The sequence below is a fragment of the Zosterops lateralis genome, assembly GCF_965231275.1.
Source record: "Zosterops lateralis genome assembly, chromosome: 29".
Lineage (NCBI taxonomy): Eukaryota > Metazoa > Chordata > Aves > Passeriformes > Zosteropidae > Zosterops > Zosterops lateralis.
This window is the reverse complement of record NC_139789.1, coordinates 5526650-5549385: the sequence shown is the minus strand read 5'-3', so window position 1 is coordinate 5549385 and position 22736 is coordinate 5526650. Positions and strand designations below refer to the sequence as shown.

Sequence of the window (22736 nt, the reverse complement as noted above, 5' to 3'; positions counted from 1 at the left end):
GCAAAACCTTAGGGAATATCCAAAACCATGTGTTTAAATATTCCTATATTCAGATGGCTTTTCTAAAGGACTGATGAAGATTTTCTAAAGGATTGATTCAGAAGCTCACAAGTATTTTGCCATGCAGGGAAATTTATCATTGTGAAATGAAGAAAGAGGAATTTTGTGAGCAAAGGTGAAAATCGCAGTCAAATCTTGGCTAAAATTTCTACCTCAAGCCAGCCATATCTATCAGTAAAGACAGGCTGTTGCCATCTAGTGGAGAGTTAAAACCTTCCCAAAATAGTCAAAGTTAGGGAAGGGGAAAAAAAAAACACACCAAGAAATGTAACTAGTCAAAGTAAAATGTTAATTTGTTTTCTTTTTAACATTTCTTCTACTGTGTTCAAGCTGTGTTCCTGTAGAACTCATGTAAGGAGTTGGGAAATTCCAAACTCCACCTCAGGAAAGTAACAGCAGACCATGATCCACTTTTTTCATGTGTGCCCTGAACCTTTTTTCTTCATCTTCTATTTAAAATGAACAGAAATTGCACATTTAAAACATTAAAATGGGAGAGTCTGAATGACTGTTAAGAGTGGAGTAAGGTTAGTTTACATACATTTATTCGTTAATAGTTGGATTCAATCTTAGAGGTCTTATCCAACTTTAATGATTTTGTGTTAAGTTTAGAAACAAGTCAGGATAATTACTATGAAGTAACCAAGACACAAATTCCAGGACTTAGACAAAGGCTAGACATATATTAATTATATTAATATAATTAATATCCACAACATATATTAATATCCACATATATTAATATATGTTATATATATTAAATATATTAATATCCACAACAACTCTTCTTACAAGTTCTTAGAACTACAAGTTAATTTCTTTCCCTGATCTGGTATTGAAAATATTTGTGAAAAGTTTATTTATCCCTATTGAATCTACCAGTCTTAGTAAGGCTTTGCCATATCTGACAGGATTGGAAAATTCTTTGCTGTGTTACTGGTGAGACTGATTGGAAAAAAAAAAAAAAATTAACAAAAGCAGATTGTTAGCTGAAAAGTTACAATCATATCATACTCTTTTAAAAAGTGTCTGTACATCCATTTTTAAAAGGACAGCTGCTTTCCTTTTAACCTTTACCTTTGACATCTGACTGAAGTCTGCAAATCCCTCACCACCACTGAAAGCACCACTTCCAAATGGATCCAGGGTTCCAAATGGATCTGGAACAGATACAAAGGAAAAAAAAAAAAAAAAAAGTTATTTTGAATAATATTTCAGAATTACAAGGAATGCTTGATGGTGCCAATGAAGCAGAAAACTAGGCAGGTCATTAAAACACACCTGCATTTTGACCTGCCATGAGATGTTAAAAGAGAATTCCACAAAACAATAGGTTTTCTACCAGTTGTTTGGAGGGGAAATACAAGAAAAAAGTGACACATACAGTGCCACAAAGACAATTTTCTTGAACTGTAACAAGACCGTGATGCTTTTTGCCAACGGCTCACGAGACTCTTTATTCTCAACTCTCATATCTGATTCTTCTTTCATAAAAAGATGCCTCCTAATACAACTTTGTGTGAAAATGTTTATTTCTTACCTGGACCTTTTGAAGAGATACTGGAAGACGTAAAAGGATCGGTGTTTTCAAAAGGGTCAGGCTAAATGAGAACAGATACATAGAATTTTTTTTTTTTTTGCTGGACTGTATACATACCTCTGCATGCCTATAGACAAATCATTTCCAATTTCAGACCACTCTATTCAGCAGACAGAGTAGAATAAAATCAACTGATCATGTGAAATGTACATTATCAGTGCATTTTGTTACAGATAACCTTGAACACAACACCAGGTACCTACAAGTGAGAAGAGCATCCCACTGAAATACATGCAACATTAGTTACCAGGGCAAAAAATGAAAATACACCCAGATGTGTTCAGTCTTTAACCTTTAACCAACAGAGACAGAATATTTGGGTCATGCATTTATATTATTATTAATTATAAATTAATTCATTTATAATTATAAGCCTGATTGATCAACATCGGTTAAGTCAGTCTCCCTCTTTCCAACAAAGAAAAAATATCCAGCTAACAGTACCTTCATGGTGAATGATTGCCTTAACAATCCATACTTATCTTTTAAGAATACAATCAATAATATTTCATCAGTTAGGAAAAAGTATCTTGTATTATTTCACTCTTTTTTAGCTTTCAGACAATGAGACTATCAATAGTAAAGAAATCTATTAAGTGTAGATTAAAGAATGACTGACCTTTGAGGGTAAAGTGGAGGTTTTTGTGAATGGATCTGAGGTAAATGGGTCACTCTTCACCTGTTTCTTGAAGAAATCCTCAGGGGCAGAACTACGAAATGGGTCACTTTCCTTAAATGGATCTCCTCCAAAGGGATCTACAAGGAGCATGAAAAGGTAAACAGAATGTAGCACTAGTGAGTCTATAAAGAACATTCTATATTTCACCTCGCACTCACTGATAAAATTTTTCTTACACAAACACACAAAAGTGTTTTGGTAAATCTGACAGACCTCTAGAGACCTTTCTACAGAGGGTATTTACTAAGTTTGAACAAGTACATGTTTATATGAAGCTTTCAGATTTATTGAAGAGTTACACACTTCTCATTCAACATATTGATTCTGAATGCACACCCTGTGCATTCATGGGTTTCTATGTTCCCACATGCAAACCAAAAACTTGAAGGCAGGGAAACCTTAATGCCTCCTTCGTGTTTGGCTACAAATTTTTTATACCACACCTGTGCTGTCATTATTACCTGCTGAAGCAGGTGCTTGCTCTGCAAAAGGATCATGCTGGAACGGGTCACCTACGCAGAAGAGAAAAAACAATTTGTTGTTTTTATCTGCTGTTTAACAAGATGATAAAAGTTGGTTAAAATATGATTTATTCAACAATTGGTCCTCAAGGTCTTAGATAATAAGCACTTGCCACTTACTGCCTTTGAAGGGGTCTGCTCCCTTAAATGGATCAGATTTGAAAGGATCTTCTGACTGGAATGGGTCTGTATGCAATTCTTGCGTATTATTGGTAAACATCAAGGCTTTATTCTTAAATGGATCATCCTAAAAATTAAGATGAGAAACAATCACAGCAGCTTGTCACGATAAAAAATGCCCAGTTACCCATTTAGCAGAAATTGGTTAAATTAAAATTAATTAAAATTAAACAGCTACCTTGGTTCTTGTTTAAATAGCCTTTAAAATTACTCCCGTAAGAATTTCTGAATATGTGACTTCTCTGTAGAAGTCATTACACAGCAGAAGGAAATGTGGACCCCAAGGCTACACAGAGCACCAGAAGATAACAGTACATACAGCAATTAAATGTTAAACTGTTGCCCATATTAATATATTCAACTCTCAAACACTTAAATAACAAAAACAAACCAACCCTAAACATCACAGTATCAAAAAAATTCTTCTCCCCTATTACAGCTCAGCTTCAGGTACGACACTTATGTAAAAGGAAAGGATACATAAATAATCTGTGGACTACAAATACAACAAATTACTACTGAAGTTATGAAACCTCTTCATAACATTCATTTGCATGATATCCCTGGCTTGGGGAATTCCAGGCACAGTGAGAGCCATTCCAACCCAATGGAAGAATATCCAGAATCAACTACCCACTGACACTGTCCCCAACACCAGAGAGAGCCTGGATTTCTTTCATCCCTTTACAAGATGCAAATGAAAACATCCTAATTCAGAATAGGGGGAGGAAGGCGGGGAGAGAAGGAAGAGGAAAGAAGAATTGAGAAACAGGAAAGTGACACAATGGTTTGAAAAAATTGCTATGAACATAAACTGGTGTTTTCTGCCAGTAAGTGGCTCCCAGGTTTTGCAAGTAAGTGAAACATCTGTAAGTTTTCACTGGAAATTAAATATATTTATGCAAGCCATGCAAGCACATGAACTCAGCACTGAACTGTTTTAAGACCTTTAAGTACCTGTTTCTCAATGCACTGTTCTTTTTTTTATCTACACTGCTCTTCTTTTGAGCAGTTTGTTTTTACAAAGCAAGTGTAAAGTAATGCATAAAGGCAGAAATGCCCAGTAAATATTTACTAACACATGATATATTTAATTCAAACTAAACCCATAGCAAATACTGCACTTACAAGGGTAAATATGTTTCCATAATGAGGAAGGGCCACGCAGATGTGCAATGCAATTTTTATCTTGTCTTATTTAAGAAAAGAAAGAGGCTTAAAAAACAAAAGAAGTTCTTGTGATTTAGAAAATTATTTAATACCTAAACAAACGTTAATGAAAAATGTTTAAGAACTTGAAAGATTTTATAATTTGGGGAAAAAAAAACGCTGATTAAATAAAAATATAATCAATGAGAAAGATGATGATGGAATTATTTAAGCAAAAGAGAAGGATCCTTTTGGAAAGTGAACGTGAGATATGTAATAAATACAGCTCACTGTAAAGCAGAAATTTGTAGAACTTTTTTTTGGAAATAAGAAAGAAATCCGTGACAAAGGGAAATTTACAGCAAGAGAAGATTCCACCTTGGTAAACTGGACAAGGTGCAAGAAAAACAAACACCTGAGCTGGAAATAAAGCTCCACCTCTGTCCTGAGACTGAACCTGGGACAGGTCACAAAACACAATGCATCAAATACCAACTAAGTAATACTCCAAATTAGGTGCAAATCAGAAGCTTAATTAATGTAAAATATACAAAACAATTGTATTTTTTTTTTACCATAGCTCCATAATTACTTCTTTCTGTCTGCCCAAGGCCTTCACTCATGTCTGCTAAATTTGTCAGACTCCCACCATGAATCCCATTGAGAGCTTCATTGTACTCCTCAATGCTCTTGTTCACCTCCTGATGGCTCTCTTGCAGCTGAGAGAGTTTATTTCTTGCCTGAGAAGGAAAAAAATGCTTTAGCATGTTACACATTCAACAACGCTGTCATTCTTACAGTCTCCTTAAACACTGGTGCCTGACAGTTGCATTTTATCCCCACCATAATTGAATATTTCCTGACTCAAACCAGGAATTAACCTACTAAACACCAGCAAAAAAAAGCTTATTTCATGAACCAGGAATTTTTTCCTCCTTTGAAAAAGAATTTTTTCTACTCAGCATTTCAAGAAGCAAAAAAAAAAAAAAAAATCATACAAAGTACAGTGAGTACCTGGTTTATTTCTTCCTGGGTTGACTTTAAAGATTTGATTATTGTTTCAAGCTGCACTTTTCCAGCCTGGATACTCTGCTCTAGCTGAGTCTCTTCTTGCTGGAGGCGATTCAGCTCTGCTTTTGCTCTATTCAGGTCATCTTCCTGTAACTTTAAATCTGATTCCTGAGACTGAATCTGCATTTTTAATGATGAAATCTGCAACAATACAGTAGAAAAAATCAGAGTGAAATTTGTAATAAATGAGACTTAATAAACTGTGAATATATGATAAGTAATAGAAAATCGTAAAGCAACTTATCAACTACTAAGGAAAATATTTAGAACTTAATATGCAGAAATGCATGCTGCTTCTGCTGTTACACAAAATCCTTGATAAAAGCATATTCAATAAAACCAAGAAATACTATTATGAATCAGAGAAATACCCCACTACTCATAAAGGTAATCAAAAGCTGTTTCCTAGACGTTCACCTTCAGAACTTGGTTCCATTCAAACATTTATCAGGTAGTTTAAGGTTGATTTTTAACTCTGTTAAGAGTTAAATTTACAGAGTTGTGTATAAACTTCCTTACACACTTTCTTACGTGACTTCCTTACACAGAAAGTTTCTACCTTAAGGTGACATCCTATTTCCACTAACAATTGCATCAACCTGAATAAATAAATAAATGAACAATTCCTGTAGAAAGGGACCCCTGGAGATCATTGGGTTCAACCTTTCATTTATGAACATTATGAAAGGTGTTGAGGGAGGGAAAAAAGGAGGGAGGGAAAAAAGGAGGGAGGGAAAAAAGGAGGGAGGGGAAAGGAGGGAGGGAAAAGGAGGGAGGGAAAAGGAGGGAGGGAAAAGGAGGGAGGGAAAGTGAGAGAAAGTTTATTCATTAAATAAATAGAATTTTCCTCAACAGAAGATACATTACTCTTGAGCAGGTCCAGAATTAACACACTTACCACCTGTGTTTCTTCCTGGCATTTCTGCCTCACATCACTCAGCATATCCTTCAGTTTGGCTTTCTGCTGGTCCATCTCATCCAGGCGGTCTTGGGCATCTTGTTTTTGAGCCTCCAGCTCTTGCAAGTTACTTGTTTCCCTATCTAAATCATTTTGCAGCTCCTGAAGAAAATTTCACAACTTGTAATTCACATTTAGCTGCTGGCTTAAGGAAAGACCAGCCACAGACAAAGAATTTAACAAAATTCAGAGTGTTTTCTACATTATACAGGCTAAACTCTGCATTGGCCTGGTTTTGGTTTTGTTTCTGCAGGGACTTGTGTAAGACATCAGGAAACAAATCACTGCTCCTGAGAAGGAAGCAGGACTGTGACACAGAGCACACAATATTGAGTTATCCTAATTATTAAAGCCAATATTCTTCAAACAATGATTTCCTAAATTACAGTGTTAGTTAAACACCAATGAAAAAGACATTTCAAATTGTTCACATATACTGTGCTTACATCAGCCAGCATCAGATGAAAACACTTCTGATGGAGAACAGTAAAATAATTTTTTGTTTCTGCCAGTTAAGAGGAAAATCCCAAAAAAGAAAGAATGCCAAAAATAATGATAGAATGATAAAAAAAAATACTTAGATTAACACGAAAACTACTGATGATAAACAGAGTTTTTACCTGAACTTCATTGGTTTTCTGTCTGATTGATTCTTCCTTTTCCCTAATGTCCTGCTCCAGAGAATATTTTTCTCTGTCAGACAAACAAGAACATGTATTTGTGATTAGTTAAATAATACAACACGCCGGCAAAAAAATCAACTAATTATTATTCTGAAAACACCAGACAAAAATGACAGCCCATATTCCCATGTATTCTTTAAAGGAGAAAAGGTGCATTTGTATTAATTATTCTTTGAAAAATTAATCCCATCATCAATCTTCTGAAATCACCTGATAAACCTGTAGGGTATCACTAGGAAATTCATCATCAATTACCGCAACAAATAACGACAAAAATGATTAAAAGAAAATAAAATTAACTGACACATCTGTACTACAGACTTATTTTGTTATTCTACACCAAGATTTTGTTAACAGTCCACAACTCTTACCTCTGCAGCTGTGCAATTTCTTGACTAATATCATCCAGCTCCTTCACTCCTGTAAATTCTCCTGATCCAACAGAACTTGCACTGTCCTGTTAAGAATGAAACAATCTATTAAAATGTCCCGTCGTAACAGAAGGTCTTCCTTTAACAAAGGCTGAGGACAGAGATGGGATACAAAATCCTCATTATTTGCATTTGCAAAATTCTATGAGAGACATCAAATTATTCTGTAACAAGCAAAGAACATGCCACACAATTGTACCCCCGAGACAGGAGAATTTTTAACGTGCCTGTTTAACAGACAGGACAGCTGAACACACAGCAATGAAAGGACAAAAATGCCAACAAGGAAATTGCAGACTATGGCAGAATTAAAATTCAAAACCTAAAACTCAGTTCTGCTCTAGTCAGTAGCAAAGTTTACAGGGGACTTAATGAAATCAGATTGTAATTCCAGTCTTCTAGAGCCTTGCCACAAATTAATGGCAATTTCTGCAATTATACCCCATTTCCTGGAGGTTGTTTCTACATTTATTCAAGTGTAAATCAGGAAAGATACAGAGGGCATCCCCTGTGTTCTAGATAAGACAATCACTGTCAGAAGTTAAGGAAGGATGGCACCATTATAACTGGTTGTTATAATAAAAAGAATTGCTCTTTGAAAAAAAAACAACAACCCACTGCAACTGAGTAAAAACTGTATCACTGAACTCACTGCTAGTATGACAAACCAGGAGAACCTACAGTTTTTATATAACATTTTAAAAAGAAGAATGCAGAGTTTGCTTGCTTCCCTCAATTTGAGATTGCTGTGGTAACCACAGAAAGCTTCGCTTTATTAAATATTAAAAAACAAACAAGAGCCCAACCAACAAGCCAATACCAGTACAGTAAGATGTGACATTTTTGTAGAAACAATGGTCAATATACAGTTTAAATAATTTAATTAAGTCTTCACTTTTGGGGGATCATTTTTTTTTTTTGGTAATATGCCATTAAGTAATCACAAATAACAACAATACAGACTAAGTCTTCGAGGTAGCAGATCAAAAATCCCTTTTATACAGACCAGATACAGATTTTCTGGGAGATCTCTACTGAATGCTGGACAGGATCACAACCCCAACATGACTATAAAATACATTAAAATGAGTTGCTGCACTGGTTAGGATAAGAGTCACTTAACTACACTCACAGCAGCACACAGTTTATTTTATCTTATGCTCAGCTACACACAGACTACATGGAAAAAAAAATGCAATTAATTCCTGAAAATAGCAGGAAACTTAAACCTCTCACACCAAGATACATTTACTGCTCACAGCTGCAGAGAACCAGTCCAGGAATAATTTCAACAAGGAAATTCCTGCCAGATCAAAACATCTCCAGTTGTTGGAGGGAAGGAACATCACCAGGTGAGCAGCCAGTGCTGGGCACTTCCCATTGCTGTGCCAAGAGCAAGTGGCACAGAACTCAAGCACAGAGACAGGCAAAGGTGTAGAAATAAATTAGAAATAATTTTTTTTTTGAAGTTACAAAAAGCATGCATTAGAAATGTGCATTCCTTTGGACAGTGCAATTACTCACACGCCGCATTTCTGTTAGTGCTGAGATCTCACTTCCTACAGGGGTCAAGTAACCTGATAAAGTCTATAGGAAAAGGATATAGGGAAAAAACCTTAGGAGGATCACAGCAACAGCAAGAATTAAAATATATTTAGAGTTGCAAAGCTTTTGGTTGGAGAAAGCAAATAGAAGTAAAGAAAAACACAAATACGATTTATATAAAAGGTGAATGTAGTGACATGACAAAAAAAAAATTTATGTTTCCATGGGAGGATTTTAGTGCTGATCCCAGCCAGGGACAGGCTGCTCAAGCAGCTTTTAATATTTACTGTTACAAGTTCCCTGACTCAACCTTCTGTATGACAAAGGATTATTTTTTTATGCTAGATTCTTTCCAGCATTATTACTCCTTGGTTTATGGAATATTTTACTGTCTTTTTCTTTATTTACTGTCTTTGTTGTTAAAAAATCAGTTATATTTTCAAATGTTAAAAGAATTTTGTAAGAGGAGATAAAAAAAAAAATATTGGCAATTCTTTATCGTAACACTAAAAAAAAACCTATACAAAATTTATATTCAAATTTAATTATTTTTAAAACACATAAATTCAGTATTTTCTACAACAAATCCCTGACTTACCTGGATGGGTGTGTTCCTGTCTGTGGGAGGGATCATATCTGGAGGTAACACTTGAGGAGGATCAATCCCTTTGCTGACCTTCTGCTGAATGAGATACATGGCAAGTGCAAACTGCTCTTTGCTGAGCTTTCCCATCTGCCTTGTGTCTGCCAAAGCCCTAAGAAAAAATAGATGATACTAACAAACAAGAAAATCTTATTTCTGCTTTACCAAAAAGCCTGAAATACACACACACACACACACATATATATATATGTAATTTCTTTTTGGTTCATCCTCATCACAGCTTACTTATTCTAGTTAGATTTCCATAAAAAGTGCAGTATTTTATTACATATATTTAACTGAATAGTGTTAATCTGAGAAAATATTTAAAGCACTAGAACTTCAAAAGACAGTCACAATTCACAGACTGACCCCACTCCCAGAAAAGCAAAGGGTGTATTTATTTCTCCCTTTATTTTCCACATAGCCCACATATTGCAGTATGTGGACAAGTAAAACAAATTGGGTTTTTTGTTTGTTTCTGGCCTTTTTTATTGTTAGGATCACACTCTGAATCCGAGTTCCCAGATCAGCAAGTTACAAAAACCCAGCTAGTATGGAATTCTTACCATATATGTGCTAGGAGATTCTGAGACAGACCTGAATGCATAAAAATGTCCTTTACTTCTTGGCCACTCACAAACCCATCCATGTCTGTGTCGGTTTTTAAGAAAATTTCATCGTATCTCACTTTTTCAGACACTGGTACCACCCAATTCACAGCTGGCTGCAAAACAAAATTCGGTATTTCAAAAAAAAAGAAACTGTCTTTAAAAACACACTGAGTATATATGTCATTATCCAGAGTGCTGAACATCCAGGCTGCCTGGTAAGTAAATGTATTCACTGCATGTTTTAACTTCACACTTTTTATCTGAATAAAAACACCCAGAAATAGTTTATTAATCAGTTGAAAAGCATTAATTCTTTGGCAATACAGACCCAACTAGGCATATAAAGTCCTCGTGCTAATAGCAAGGAGATTTAGAAGTAGATTAATGATTTCTTTGGTATTAAAGCAGATACACAAACAAAACCTTTCTATGGTTTCATTTTCTACATAAAGTGAAAATTCCCCCTAAGATTTGCTACCTCGTGGGCACTGATTAAAACTCACCTGATGATCTTCCAAGTCTTACCATTCTCATTTCACCCTCTTCACCCAAATCGCCCAAACACAAGTGCTCACATGAGGCAGAAATCAAACAGTCACCTCACAGCTTACCTTTACAGCTTACAAATCTACAAAACTCCAAAAATAAGAAAAAAAAAGACGTGTACCTGTGCTTGTTTGATGCTGTGCTTGGGAGACAAGCTCCCTGTGCTGTTCAGACTATTGACACTGCCATGGGATGGGGTGGAACGGAGGCTGTCCTTTGGTGGAGGACTTGCAGGGAGAACAGGAACTGCACCAGGAAAGACCGATGTCTTCTTTCTTTTAGAAGGTGGTATGAGAGAAGGGGGCAATTGTGAAGGAACTGACTCTTTCTCAAGAGCTCTATAAACCAAATGCATTGCCTGCAAAGGCAAAAAAAGTCAGATAACATTCGTAATTATTAGAAAAAAACCAACAAGGTTTTCCTGTGTCAGTCATTTACATGTTAGTAAAACAAAGATAGTAAGACTAGAGATGTAAACAAGAGCAATTAATTTTGAATGAAATTCCAACAAGTTTAATCTTGACACAGGTAAGAGTCAGTTGATGGATTTGAGGAAGGTCATTTAAGAGCTCCATATGAACAATTTAGATTAGCATAGTCAACTGTAGCACAGAAAGCTGCAAAGCTCTTGAGAAAGAAATGGGTTATTCACTTTGACAGACTGACTAGACAGTGAATTGAGAATTTAAAGCAACCTACCACAGCAAATTCATCCTTGTCCAGGTGACCGTCTTTATCAATATCACTGAGATCCCAGACCTACAGCAATTAAGATTAAAAAATTATTCGCAGACCAAATTACATTTTATGCGTTGATCGTATTAACGTGCCCTCTAAAGACTCCTCATAGATTTGGTGAAGACCATATTAGTTTTATTACCTACCTAAACAGACTGGATTAGAGTTTTCTGGCCACATGAATTAACGCCAGCTCTAACAAATTCTGGCTACAACACAGGCAGGTTTTTCATCTTTCTATGATGCAATTAGAGTCAACAAGCTCAGTAAAATCATTCAGTGGTGGATTTCTGAACTGCCCAGAGGGTATGGGGTGGCAGACCATTCAAATTCCTCATACAGAAGTTCAATAAAAAGGTCAACACATCTCTAAATCCTATTCCATTCCTAGATGATCAGGGTTTTCTACTAAAAACTACATGCAGCTCCCTCTGGCCCCACTGAACTTCCTCTTGGAGAGAATTTAAGCATTTATTGGCTTTAGTTCGTTATTACGTCAGGCACAGTCAAAATGAAACTTGCAGAAGATTTAGAGAGATATAAAACTTTGTGAACTCCAGCACAGCGCTGTTTTAACATCAATATGACCTGGAGACAGCAGAGTGCACAAAGAGTCAAGACTTGAGGCTCAGTTGTGAGAATTCTGCTTTATCACTGGACCCTTGACAAATTTAAGCTCCTTGATGAGTCTTTTGCCCATTTTCTCAGTGCCTTACCTTGTCCACAAACTCTTCTGGAAGAGGCAAAAAGCTTCCTGAATTTCTATTGTGACAATAACAAGATAAAGCTCAAAGCCTTTCAAGACTTCACAATACTCAAGTACAGAATTAAAACAAATCCTACTTAGATTTTGTAGATAATACAGAGCAAGAGGCACATCTTCTTGAAAAGTGTGTAACTCAGAGCTCTTACACAGAATTCTCAGAAATATAAATATGCAAAGCATTAAAGGACATGTTTTTACTGAAGGCAGAAAAATACTTTAAGGTCTGAACCTAAACTCAGACCTCAGAAGTATTTATAAATACACATGAAAGAAAAAAACAACTTGACAGTTTGTACTACAAATAAAAAAGGGTATTTTAAGGTATTCTCCTGTACAAACAGGGGATGGATTTAATGGTACGTCCAATAACTCATATTTGTAAAAATGACAAAACAGCAGAATCTAATGTTATAACAACTATTATGCTTCAGGAAAGCTTTTTCTTGTTTTCAAACAACCAAAACCAAAATTTCCAGCTCTTAAATGAACAGAAAGATAATGAAGCCAATCTACTCTAGGGTGGAAATTACTATTCTTATTTCTGAGTGGAAGACTTCAGAGTCTTAATGTTCCTGCTTTTTTTTTTTCCTTTTTCCATGCACACGATGCAAAATCTCAGCCAAAACCTGATCTCTGATAATAAATTACATTTTTAACATTGCAACTACAAGAAGCTAAATAGAGACAAGCTAAATCTAAACCAACTAACTTACCCTTCCGAGGATATCAAGAGGTAGCTTTGAATTCATCAGTACTGGTTTTACTTTGTCTCCTGAAAGTAAACCATTTACTGGCAAAAGGCTTTCAAAAATACCATCAAACTTTGCTTTTTCTTCCACCTAGTTGGTAAGAAATAGTCTGAATAAGTAAAAAAGTGTGTTGGTGTGAATAATGAAAATGAGATCTTGCAAGAAATTAAGACTGGTCAGTAATGTAATTCATCTGAAATTTCGAAGCTTTCTTGCAAGTGCCACTGTACTGTATTTAAATGTAAACCCACAGAGAAAACTTTGAAATTAAACTCCTAAATCTGAGGTTACGATAAATGAGATTTTACCATGCAGCAGACAAAGTGCGCTTCTGTTTTAAACTAAGTTTGATAAACTCTGTAGAACTAAAATTTATTCTTCCACTTTGGAGTACATGTAACTACAAGTTTTTTTTAATTAAATTTCTACTTTTTGGAGATGCTTGCGGTTGAAAATTACCTATGCATAAATATCCCCACATATGCATCAAAAGCTATTTTTTCCAAATTATCTATATTGTTTGCAGAGAAAGGGGGGGACTTCTGAAACGGGGAAATTCGTTTGATACAAAATTCTCTCACTGGGAAACTTACACACAAGAAAAATATTTACTTCTAAAAAAAAAAATGGATGGAATGTGTTCTTTTACACTTACCCTAACAGCCCAGTGAGTCTCTGTCGAGGGTGGTGTGATCAGCAAAGGACTGCTAGTGTCACGCTAAAAAGTAGAAAATTTTTTTTTTATATATATATATATATATAAATATAAATAGATAAAATATGCATATTTCTGGCTCTAATACTTACTACTTGCATTAAGTTCAAGATAGTCATAGGCATGAAGCTTACTTGGGTAAGGACATTCATTTGGTATCCCAACACAGAACCAACACAAGCCAAAGAGGTTCTGCAGTAGCCGGGTGGAGAGCAAAGCTGCAGCTGTGCCTTTGACCACTCATTCCTGTTGACCCAGCCCTAAAATAATCTTTTTTCTTTCCTTTTTTTTCTCATGAATTCAGAGTTTAGCTATATCAGCTTCCTGACCAAGCTGCCCAGAGTTAAACACACATTGGTTTTGCATCCCAGAAGCGGCCAGTTTCTTGTCACCCAGCGTGGAACCAAGGAACCCAAGGAACTGTCTGACAGCAGCCTGAAGCCCCAGAACCACGACATTTATGAAACAGAAGATTATCCCACTGTTCCAGCTGAAGCCTTAATTCTCACATAACACATACCTGCATTTAAGTGGATATTACTTACAAATTTAGGAGGCGGCACAGTCAAATTCAAACTGCTCAGGTTTACGTCGTGGCCATTCTGTGCACAAGCCACAAGGCGCAAGGCGACATAGAAACCCTACAAACAATTGTGTTGTCTATTAAAAACCAGTTTATATCATAAAAAATAACCCGCTTACAATTTTTACTAACACTGTACGTGTGCAACTCCGTAAAAAGAAACCCCAGATGTACAGCCCCATAATGACAATGTATCCCTTTGCTTTTAAGGATGAGTCAGGAAAAAATTTTACAGTAACAGGAAACAAAGAGAAGAAAACTGGAAGTTAGTTTTTTTATGAAGAACTCTCTCCTAATTAAAATTCAACAATTTCTCTTAAAAATGAGTAGTGTTTTGAAAAAGTTTATTTGTATCTATAAGTAACTTGCTATTTGATATTCCAAGCCGTTTTTCATAAAAATGTTAAGATTTCTTCTCCTAAAATCAAATCATACTTTTCATTTGTGACTCTGCATCTACACAGTACACACAGTGATTATTTAAAAAAACAAAAGAGATACAGAAAATTAAAACCAAACTTCTGCAGCCTCACTGAGTAATACACTTGGATATGAGCAGTGCTGGGGGAAAAAATTCATCTTGTAAACAAAAATTCGATCCTGAAAAAGATAAAGATAACCACTAGTGGTACCAGGGATTGATCGAAACAAGGCTAATCTGGGAAATGTAATAAAAATATAGGAAAAATATAGGAAAAATATAGGAAAAATATAGGAAAAATATAGGAAAAATATAGGAAAAATATAGGAAAAATATAGGAAAAATAAAATATAGGAAAAATATAGGAAGTCTACATGAACATCTAACTCACCTGTTTATCTAAATATCCTTTACCCTCTGGGTCAGCCAAATCCCATATCTGTGGAGATACAAAAAAAAAAAAGCCACTGTGAATTTCAAAGAAAACTTAGCTCAACAGTTCCTACTGTAAATCTTCTTAAAATGTTCATTCCGCTTTCAAGTCATGACATACAATGTTACTGAATTGTCCAGTTAACAATAAAAATGTTACACAAAAGACAAATTTTCTTTTTAAATTTTTTCCTTGCACTTAAAAGAAGTGTACAGACAATTATTGCATTATCCAATTCCTTCAACTTACTTTTCCAAGGATGATATCAGAGAGACCGGATTTTTTAAGAAACAGAGCAGCTTCACTTGCCCCAACTCTTCCTGTGTATGTTGGATCTACCTGAAGAAGAAAAATTAACATTTAATTGAAACGTGACGTTGTGAAAGCAGATTAAAGAAATGCAATGTGTCTCTCGCCTCTAGGTCAAAAGGAGTTACACAAACTGCAATGGGGAAAAGAAAGAGAAGGAAATCTTGGGGAATAAAAAAAAATGCACTTTATTTTTACTTTTTTTTTTTTAAAGAACATACCTGCTTATAATATGTTTCATATATTGGATTCCCAGTAGAAAACTGGAACACAAGTAAGAAAACAGAATAAACAATGATCAGAATTGACAGGAAAAGAAACCTATAGATTACTTCTATTGAAAAATAAAATAGTGTGTTAATTTGATGTGTTACAAACTGGACACATGAAATTTCAGTGTGGATAACAGTGATCCACCAAGACCACAGGCTATTGTCACCTCTTCAAATTTCTCATTAATCAGGATTCCTACCTCTCCTCACATTTTTATTTAATGACACTACATAAGGTTTTGAAGAACAGATTTTAATTATTTGCTGAAGTATTTCAGATCTCAGGATGAGAAGTACCGATAACAAAGGCCCAGCTTTCAACACAATGCTGACCTGATACCTCCTGCACCTTATCCATCCTTACAGAATATTTTCAGCAATTATACACACACATAAACACACACAGAGCCCTGTGCCTGTGTTAACACATTTTCAGGACTAGGATCTTAAACTGAAACAGAGCAAAATAAAATAAAATTTAAAAAAAACCAAACAAACAACCCCAAAAACAACCACTAAAAAAAACCCAACTCAACCCAACCAAACAAACAAAACATAGCAGGAATGGCAAATTAACAACTCTTGCAACTCCCAGACAAGACTTTTGGAGGATTTTATTTTGCTGCAGTACACTAAAGCTGCACAGCCAAGGAAAGCCCTGCCTTTTCACTGCACTAAACCAGCAGATCCCGGCCCCTCTTGCTGACATTCCAAGCAGATGGGAACAGGAATGCCAAAAGATGCAGAAACCCCTAAAATCTATTTTCTCACTCGCCTCCTACAGTTGCCACAGGCTAGCCCTGTGCAGGTTATCCCTCCACACAAAACACAAAAATCTGATTTTACGCCGAGAGAACCTTCTTGTGAGTTTACAATAAATTTTCATTTAAGGAGCTATCCATAATAACTAAATTTTCTGAATCGAGCGCAAGCAAACACTGACTCTCTGAAGATTACAGTTCTATTTGAATAGAAAAATCCTGATTTTTCAGAACAGTTTCCTAAACATCTTAAATGTACTTCACTTATATCCATCAACAAAATAAGCTGCCACATTTTCCAACATCAGCATGCTCCGGAAACTCTTGTTCTTCCTGATGGAAGACAGGATAGCAGAAGGATGCTGCAAACATAATTCATAAATCTGACTATTCTTTGTGCTGGCATGTAAACGATAGGCACAGACAAGCATTGTGTGCAGGAAACACATGATTCAGAGAAAAGGTGGAAGTAGGAAATAGCCTGTTCCACTCTGAATAAAACCTCGCATGTTTTCAGCCAACTATCACCAAACTCTGCACCTCTTGTTTATCAGAGACTCAACCACCAACTGCAAGCTCCTCTAACCGATGCAGTGAGTGACTTAGAGAACGCAGAGACTGGATTTGTACCAAGATACAGAGCAAATTGCTCCAGCAGCAGGACTGAATGATCTCATCCCATCACCAGACATCCCTGTCACCCTGGTTTGATATTGGCAGCCACGACGTGGAGCTGACTTACCTGGCAGAGGCGGCACGAAGCCAGGGTGATGTTGCTTCTTCTACAGCAAAATTACTCACCCAAACACTGCTGGGAAAGCACTTCAGGATCGATTCTCTACTTCCAGAATTTTACAAAGATTCTCTGACCGATTTAACCTAAATGACTGCACCTCTGTGATGAAGCAGCCCAGACAAAATGGGTTCAAGTGATAAAAATAGCACAGCTCTCTATCTACCCATCATGGCATGTGATGGCATCGCCATCCTTCAAGAGGATTCTGTAATTCGGTGACATCTGCTCATCAAAGACCAACCCAAGCCTGTCAATGCCAGCAGAGACAAAAATTTTGAAGAGCGCTCAGATGTCAAAGCATAACCTGTCAGAGAGGTTCAGTTTGACTAACAGTTTATCCATCCCATGGTTCCTGTGCCTGTTCTGTATTCCCCAAAACATCCCAACTAAAGACCATTGTCCCGGGTTGTGGTGTAGGATGTGCACAAAGTATTTATTCCATCCCCATCCCCATGAGCTGTTGGAACCAGGTGGGGCAGTGTTTTCCCAGGCCCCTCCTTTGGGCTCTTCTGCTCATGGCCCATCAATGCCTTGCCCAGGACTCACAGGGAACTCCCTCCAGGAGCTCTCTCTGTTTAATGGGCCATCAAGGAGCCACTGCACGACTCCTCATCCCATTGGGAGATGCTCCCAATGCCCAGGGGGAGGAGCCAAGCATTCCCACCTGGAGAGAATCTGGGATTTGGGACAGGACAAGCAGCCCTGAGCCACTGGATTCCCAGAGGAGCAGAGCTCCCAGACCTTTCTGTGGGATCACTGCTTCAGGAAGAGCCCCTCACCTGGACTGCTCCCACCACCCTGCTCAGGCTGTGTTCTGACTCTGTCACTGCTCCTTTGTGTTATTGCATTGATTTTATTTTATTTTTACCTTTTTACCTTTCTTCTTATTTATATCTCTGACTTGGAGCCTCTCATGCTGCTTGAATTACCCATGCTGTTTGCAGCTCTTAATACGCTGGTATCAATAGCTGTATTTTGTATTTTCTGAGTGGACAAGCCTCAACATTATAACACATGTACCCCCTCCTATTCCACCTAATTCAATTTCTGGAATTTCCATTTGCCTTTATTAACACACATCTCCTTAGTAATCCCAAAACTGAGGCTATTAAAAGGGGAAGTTTATTACTTTAAAGGAAATTCTGTTCACTGCCCCAATTACAGCGAGATTACTCTTGACAGTTCAATATAAGGAAAACAAGTTTTAGAACTACAATGCTTCCACTGAATTAGTTGGAAAATACTGCAAAAATAACTGATAAGTCTACAGAATGTGGTCCTTTATCCCCGTAAATGCAACATTTTCTATCAAAAGGAATACCATTGATGCCAGTATCTCAAAGATCAACAAGAATTTAAACAGAGAAACTGGAGTTCTAGAGTAAATATTTGATAATTATTTGATTTTTTTACCAACGTACTACAGAAGTCTCACAACTACAAATCCTTTCATATCCAGAGTTTTTGACTTACATCTGTTGCACCACGTTAATCACTTGAAAGGTTCTGATAACAGTTTGTGTGCACGTGGATTTTTTTTTCAGATGTTTCTGAATATGTTCAATTAATTAAACCAATGTTAATTAATTGTTCTTAGTAAGACACGTAGCAAGTTATGTCATCCAGGCACCACGTAACTCCGTTGAGAGAGAAATTTTTAGAGTACTGCAACTCAAAGATCATCATTAAAAGAAAATCGAGATATTTAAATAATCTGAACTACTAATTCAGTCATTCCGAATGCCTGACTGGCCTTGGCACAGTGTAGAAAACACTTTTAATTTCAAGACATTGAAGGGAGTTGGGGTGGTGCTGCTGCTTTAAAGCAAATAAGTAAAGTGACTCTCTTTGCAGGGTTATGGGAAATAATAAACAGCGATCATCACTTCGCTTAGGCTTGAATTATTTGGGTAAGAAATCAATTAAAAAAAAAAAAAGGAAAAAAAAAACCTTGTAATAACAGAAATCAAGGCGGGGATCCCAAGCCCTCAAGCAGAGCTGGAACAGACTCTCCCAAGGGTCAGGGATGTGGGCCCTGTCCCCGGCCCTGCAGAAGCTCATCCTCCTCCTCCTCCTGACAGGCGAAGCCCTCCTGCTCATCCCTCAGCCCTTCCCGGAGTCCCCAGACCCTCCTGAACACCCCAGACCCCTCCTGAACACCCCAAACCCTCCTGAACACCCCAGACCCCTCCTGAACACCCCACACCCCTCCTGAACACCCCACAGCCCTCCTGAACACCCCAGACCCCTCCTGAACACCCCAAACCCTCCTGAACACCCCAGACCCCTCCTGAACACCCCAAACCCTCCTGAACACCCCAGACCCCTCCTGAACACCCCAAACCCCTCCTGAACACCCCAGACCCCTCCTGAACACCCCACAGCCCTCCTGAACACCCCAGACCCCTCCTGAACACCCCAGACCCTCCTGAACACCCCACAGCCCTCCTGAACACCCCAAACCCCTCCTGAACACCCCACACCGCTCCTGAACACCCCACACCCCTCCTGAACACCCCAGACCCTCCTGAACACCCCAAACCCCTCCTGAACACTCCAGACCCTCCTGAACACCCCAGACCCTCCTGAACACCCCAAACCCTCCTGAACACCCCAAACCCCTCGTGAACACCCCAGACCCTCCTGAACACCCCAGACCCTCCTGAACACCCCAGACCCCTCCTGAACACCCCAGACCCCTCCTGAACACCCCAGACCCTCCTGAACACCCCAGACCCCTCCTGAACACCCCACAGCCCTCCTGAACACCCCACGCCCCTCCTGAACACCCCAGACCCCTCCTGAACACCCCAGACCCTCCTGAACACCCCAAACCCCTCCTGAACACCCCACAGCCCTCCTGAACACCCCACAGCCCTCCTGAACACCGCACACAGCCACGACATCCCGTCACAACAACAGCTCAGCGGCTCCAGGCGGCACCAACCCCCCCGGTACGAACAGGAAAACACGAGTGACGTGCAGAGCACCAGCGCTTTGCCTTCAAACCCCCGGCCCGCGGTAATCCAGGGTGGGGAAGCGGCAGGAGACCCTCAGCCCCACCCCGGGTTCGCGGCTCCGAGGCCTCCATGGCGCCGGTGCAGCTTGTGTCCCTCCAGCAGCGCCCGGCCCGGCCCTGGGACACACAACGGGCTCCTCTCGCCCTTGCCCTGCCCGTGTCCCGCTCCCCGACCCTCATTCCCCGCGGGCCCAGCCCCTCCCGGGCACAGGGCCTGTCCTCAGCGCCGCTCCAGCCCCGGCTACACCCGCCTGCGGTGCGGTGCGGCCCCGCTGTCTCTCCGCTCGGCCCGTTGGGGCGGAGGCCGCGCTCCGCACACAGCGCGGTACCTGCTGGCCGAGGGGGATGAGCGCCGCCATCTTGCTCCCGCTGGGTCGGGCCGCGGCCGGGGCGGGGCGGAGCGAGGGGCGGGAGGCGGCGCGGCCGGGCCGGGCCGGGCGGGCCTGAGGGGACAGAGGAGCCTGAGGAGGTGCTTTATCGAGGTTCCGCGGCTTTATCGGGGTTCCCCGGCTTTATCGGGGTGTCCGCGGCTTTATCAGCGCTCCACGACGGCAGTTCCCGCTGCCCGCAGCGCTCTGCAGAGTCATTGAATCATTTAGAAACGGAAAAGACCTTCTAGATGGTTGTGTCATGTCGTCCCTGAATTTCTTGCCTTTGAGTCTTTGCAGCAGCTTTCTCACGCTGCTTCATGTAAACAATATTGTATTCTTAAAATTTATCTGTGTGTTTTGCATTCTTGTTCTCTGAGAGAGAACTTGACTGATGGTCACAGTGACCAATGGGGTCAGGAGGTTGTGACCTCTTTGGGCCAATCTGGGCCCTCTGTACAAAATGTATATAAGCCTATTAGAGTCAAATAATAAAAAAGCTTTCCATAATTCACCAAGCTGCTGCCTGCTGTCCTCTGTCAAGGTCCACTCCCACGTCACAAGGTGTTGCCCCTTCTTCAACTATTGCTCAAAGTATTTTTTTCTCCATAGTCCTTTCTCTCTCCTCCTCTCTTCTCTTGCTTTACATTCATTTCCTTTTTCAGGACCATGGGATTCCAATTCCCTTTTTTATGCACCAATAGTTTCTCAATCAGATTAGGCAAGCGATTTTTAAAATGTGGAAATAAAGACTGAAAACACCAATGGGATTTTCATGCTCGCTTCATTTCTCCCCATGTTCCATCTCCAAAGTCTTTTTGCATAAACCTCAGCATTTGTTATCAAGAAATTGTAAAAAATTGTGCCAGCTTTCACTTTGGAAGGAAAACAGCAAAAAAAAAAACCCAGGAATTCTGTTTTTTTTTAAGAGTCCTCAGATTACCCATCTGATTCGGTTTTCGTTCCCGGTCGGATGAACTTTCCCAATGTTCTGTTGGGAAAGACGGATTCTCCTACAATGTTTGGAATAAAGTCAGGCAAAGAAAGTGGCTCAAGGTTTTTCCCCAGCTAGGAGTAGGAAATTATTTATAAACTGTATAGAGGAGTCTTCACCACAGTAGAATACCGTTCTGTAATATTATTATTATTATTATTATTATTATTATTATTATTCATTCCAAAATTCAGGTCCTCAGCACTAGTTCCATCATGGGTTCAGGTTCATCCCAATCCTTTAAAAGATTCAGGAAAATAAGAAAGCAAAACCAGTGCACAGTTCAACTATATTAAAAAAAATAATAATCTAGTAGCACAGAATAAAGAAAACAAATTACCTCAGGTTTGATGCCATTTAGATGATAAATTCGGATTCAATCATGCCAGTCCGTGGGTTTCTTTGATCATTAATTTTCCTCAGTGGTAAACAACCTAAATCATCTTGTGGGTTGCCACAATTTTGTTATCAATTTTTATTTCATAAGACTGATCTGGCATTATAATCAAAATATATAATCGGTATATATAGCTGCAGATATCTGTCATCCAGAGTTTTAGAGATAGCAAGGCAAAGTTTTTAGGAACCTTAAACTCAAGCCTTAGGAACTGCCTTGCAGCAGAATAACACAAGAAAGTACTAGAAAACTAACCCAGAAAAATAAAAAACTAGGCAAAATAAAATTATCCATGGCATAAGCTCAATAGCTATGTAATTGTATTACAAGTATATAATGATGCTAAATAATGCCAAATTTCACTGTGACGCACAAAATACGAGTTTCGCCAAGTCCCTGGAAATGACACACAAGTACAAAGGACAGGTAATAGCCTACAATATGTTTTTTCAGTGAGGGGTTTTAACGCAAATCCTGCTGAACAACTGGATTAATTCCCAAATCGCGGGATTGTAAAAATCCTCATTCCTTGACCCCGGTGCATGCTGGGGCTTGTAGTCGGGGCCCCTGGTGCCCACGGCTGTTAACCCGCTTGTGATTGGCTGGCGGTGCCGAAGCGCTCGCATGTAGCCAATGGGTGGGCGGGATATTGGGGAGTCGCGGACTCCAGGGCCGCGCACCGCCCTCTCTGGCTTGGCTCAGAGAAGCCCTCGCCGCCTGGGGCCGGGTGGAGCT

General features: G+C 38.9%; 1 protein-coding gene across 4 annotated transcripts in view; it reads right to left on the bottom strand.

Annotated features, from left to right (window-relative positions):
• The window catches only part of EPS15L1 (epidermal growth factor receptor pathway substrate 15 like 1), a 42832-nt gene extending 22213 nt beyond the window's left edge, over window positions 1-20619 (bottom strand). For 3 of the 4 annotated variants that reach the window (XM_083880166.1, XM_083880169.1, XM_083880168.1), the window contains exons 1-22: window positions 20572-20619; window positions 15616-15660; window positions 15335-15424; window positions 15044-15091; window positions 14194-14289; window positions 13589-13651; window positions 12898-13023; window positions 11380-11439; window positions 10802-11038; window positions 10090-10247; window positions 9476-9632; window positions 8857-8919; window positions 7273-7358; window positions 6839-6911; window positions 6159-6320; window positions 5204-5401; window positions 4765-4929; window positions 2981-3107; window positions 2801-2851; window positions 2280-2416; window positions 1601-1661; window positions 1138-1220 (exon numbers count right to left, since the gene is read on the bottom strand). In XM_083880166.1, coding sequence (XP_083736292.1) covers window positions 1138-1220; window positions 1601-1661; window positions 2280-2416; window positions 2801-2851; window positions 2981-3107; window positions 4765-4929; window positions 5204-5401; window positions 6159-6320; window positions 6839-6911; window positions 7273-7358; window positions 8857-8919; window positions 9476-9632; window positions 10090-10247; window positions 10802-11038; window positions 11380-11439; window positions 12898-13023; window positions 13589-13651; window positions 14194-14289; window positions 15044-15091; window positions 15335-15424; window positions 15616-15660; window positions 20572-20601 — 2316 coding nt within the window. In that variant the 5' untranslated portion in view covers window positions 20602-20619. The remainder of the gene's footprint in view (window positions 1-1137; window positions 1221-1600; window positions 1662-2279; window positions 2417-2800; window positions 2852-2980; window positions 3108-4764; window positions 4930-5203; window positions 5402-6158; window positions 6321-6838; window positions 6912-7272; window positions 7359-8856; window positions 8920-9475; window positions 9633-10089; window positions 10248-10801; window positions 11039-11379; window positions 11440-12897; window positions 13024-13588; window positions 13652-14193; window positions 14290-15043; window positions 15092-15334; window positions 15425-15615; window positions 15661-20571) is intronic. The other variant, XM_083880167.1, reaches the window with a different exon arrangement.
• Between the last annotated feature and the right edge of the window lie 2117 nt (window positions 20620-22736).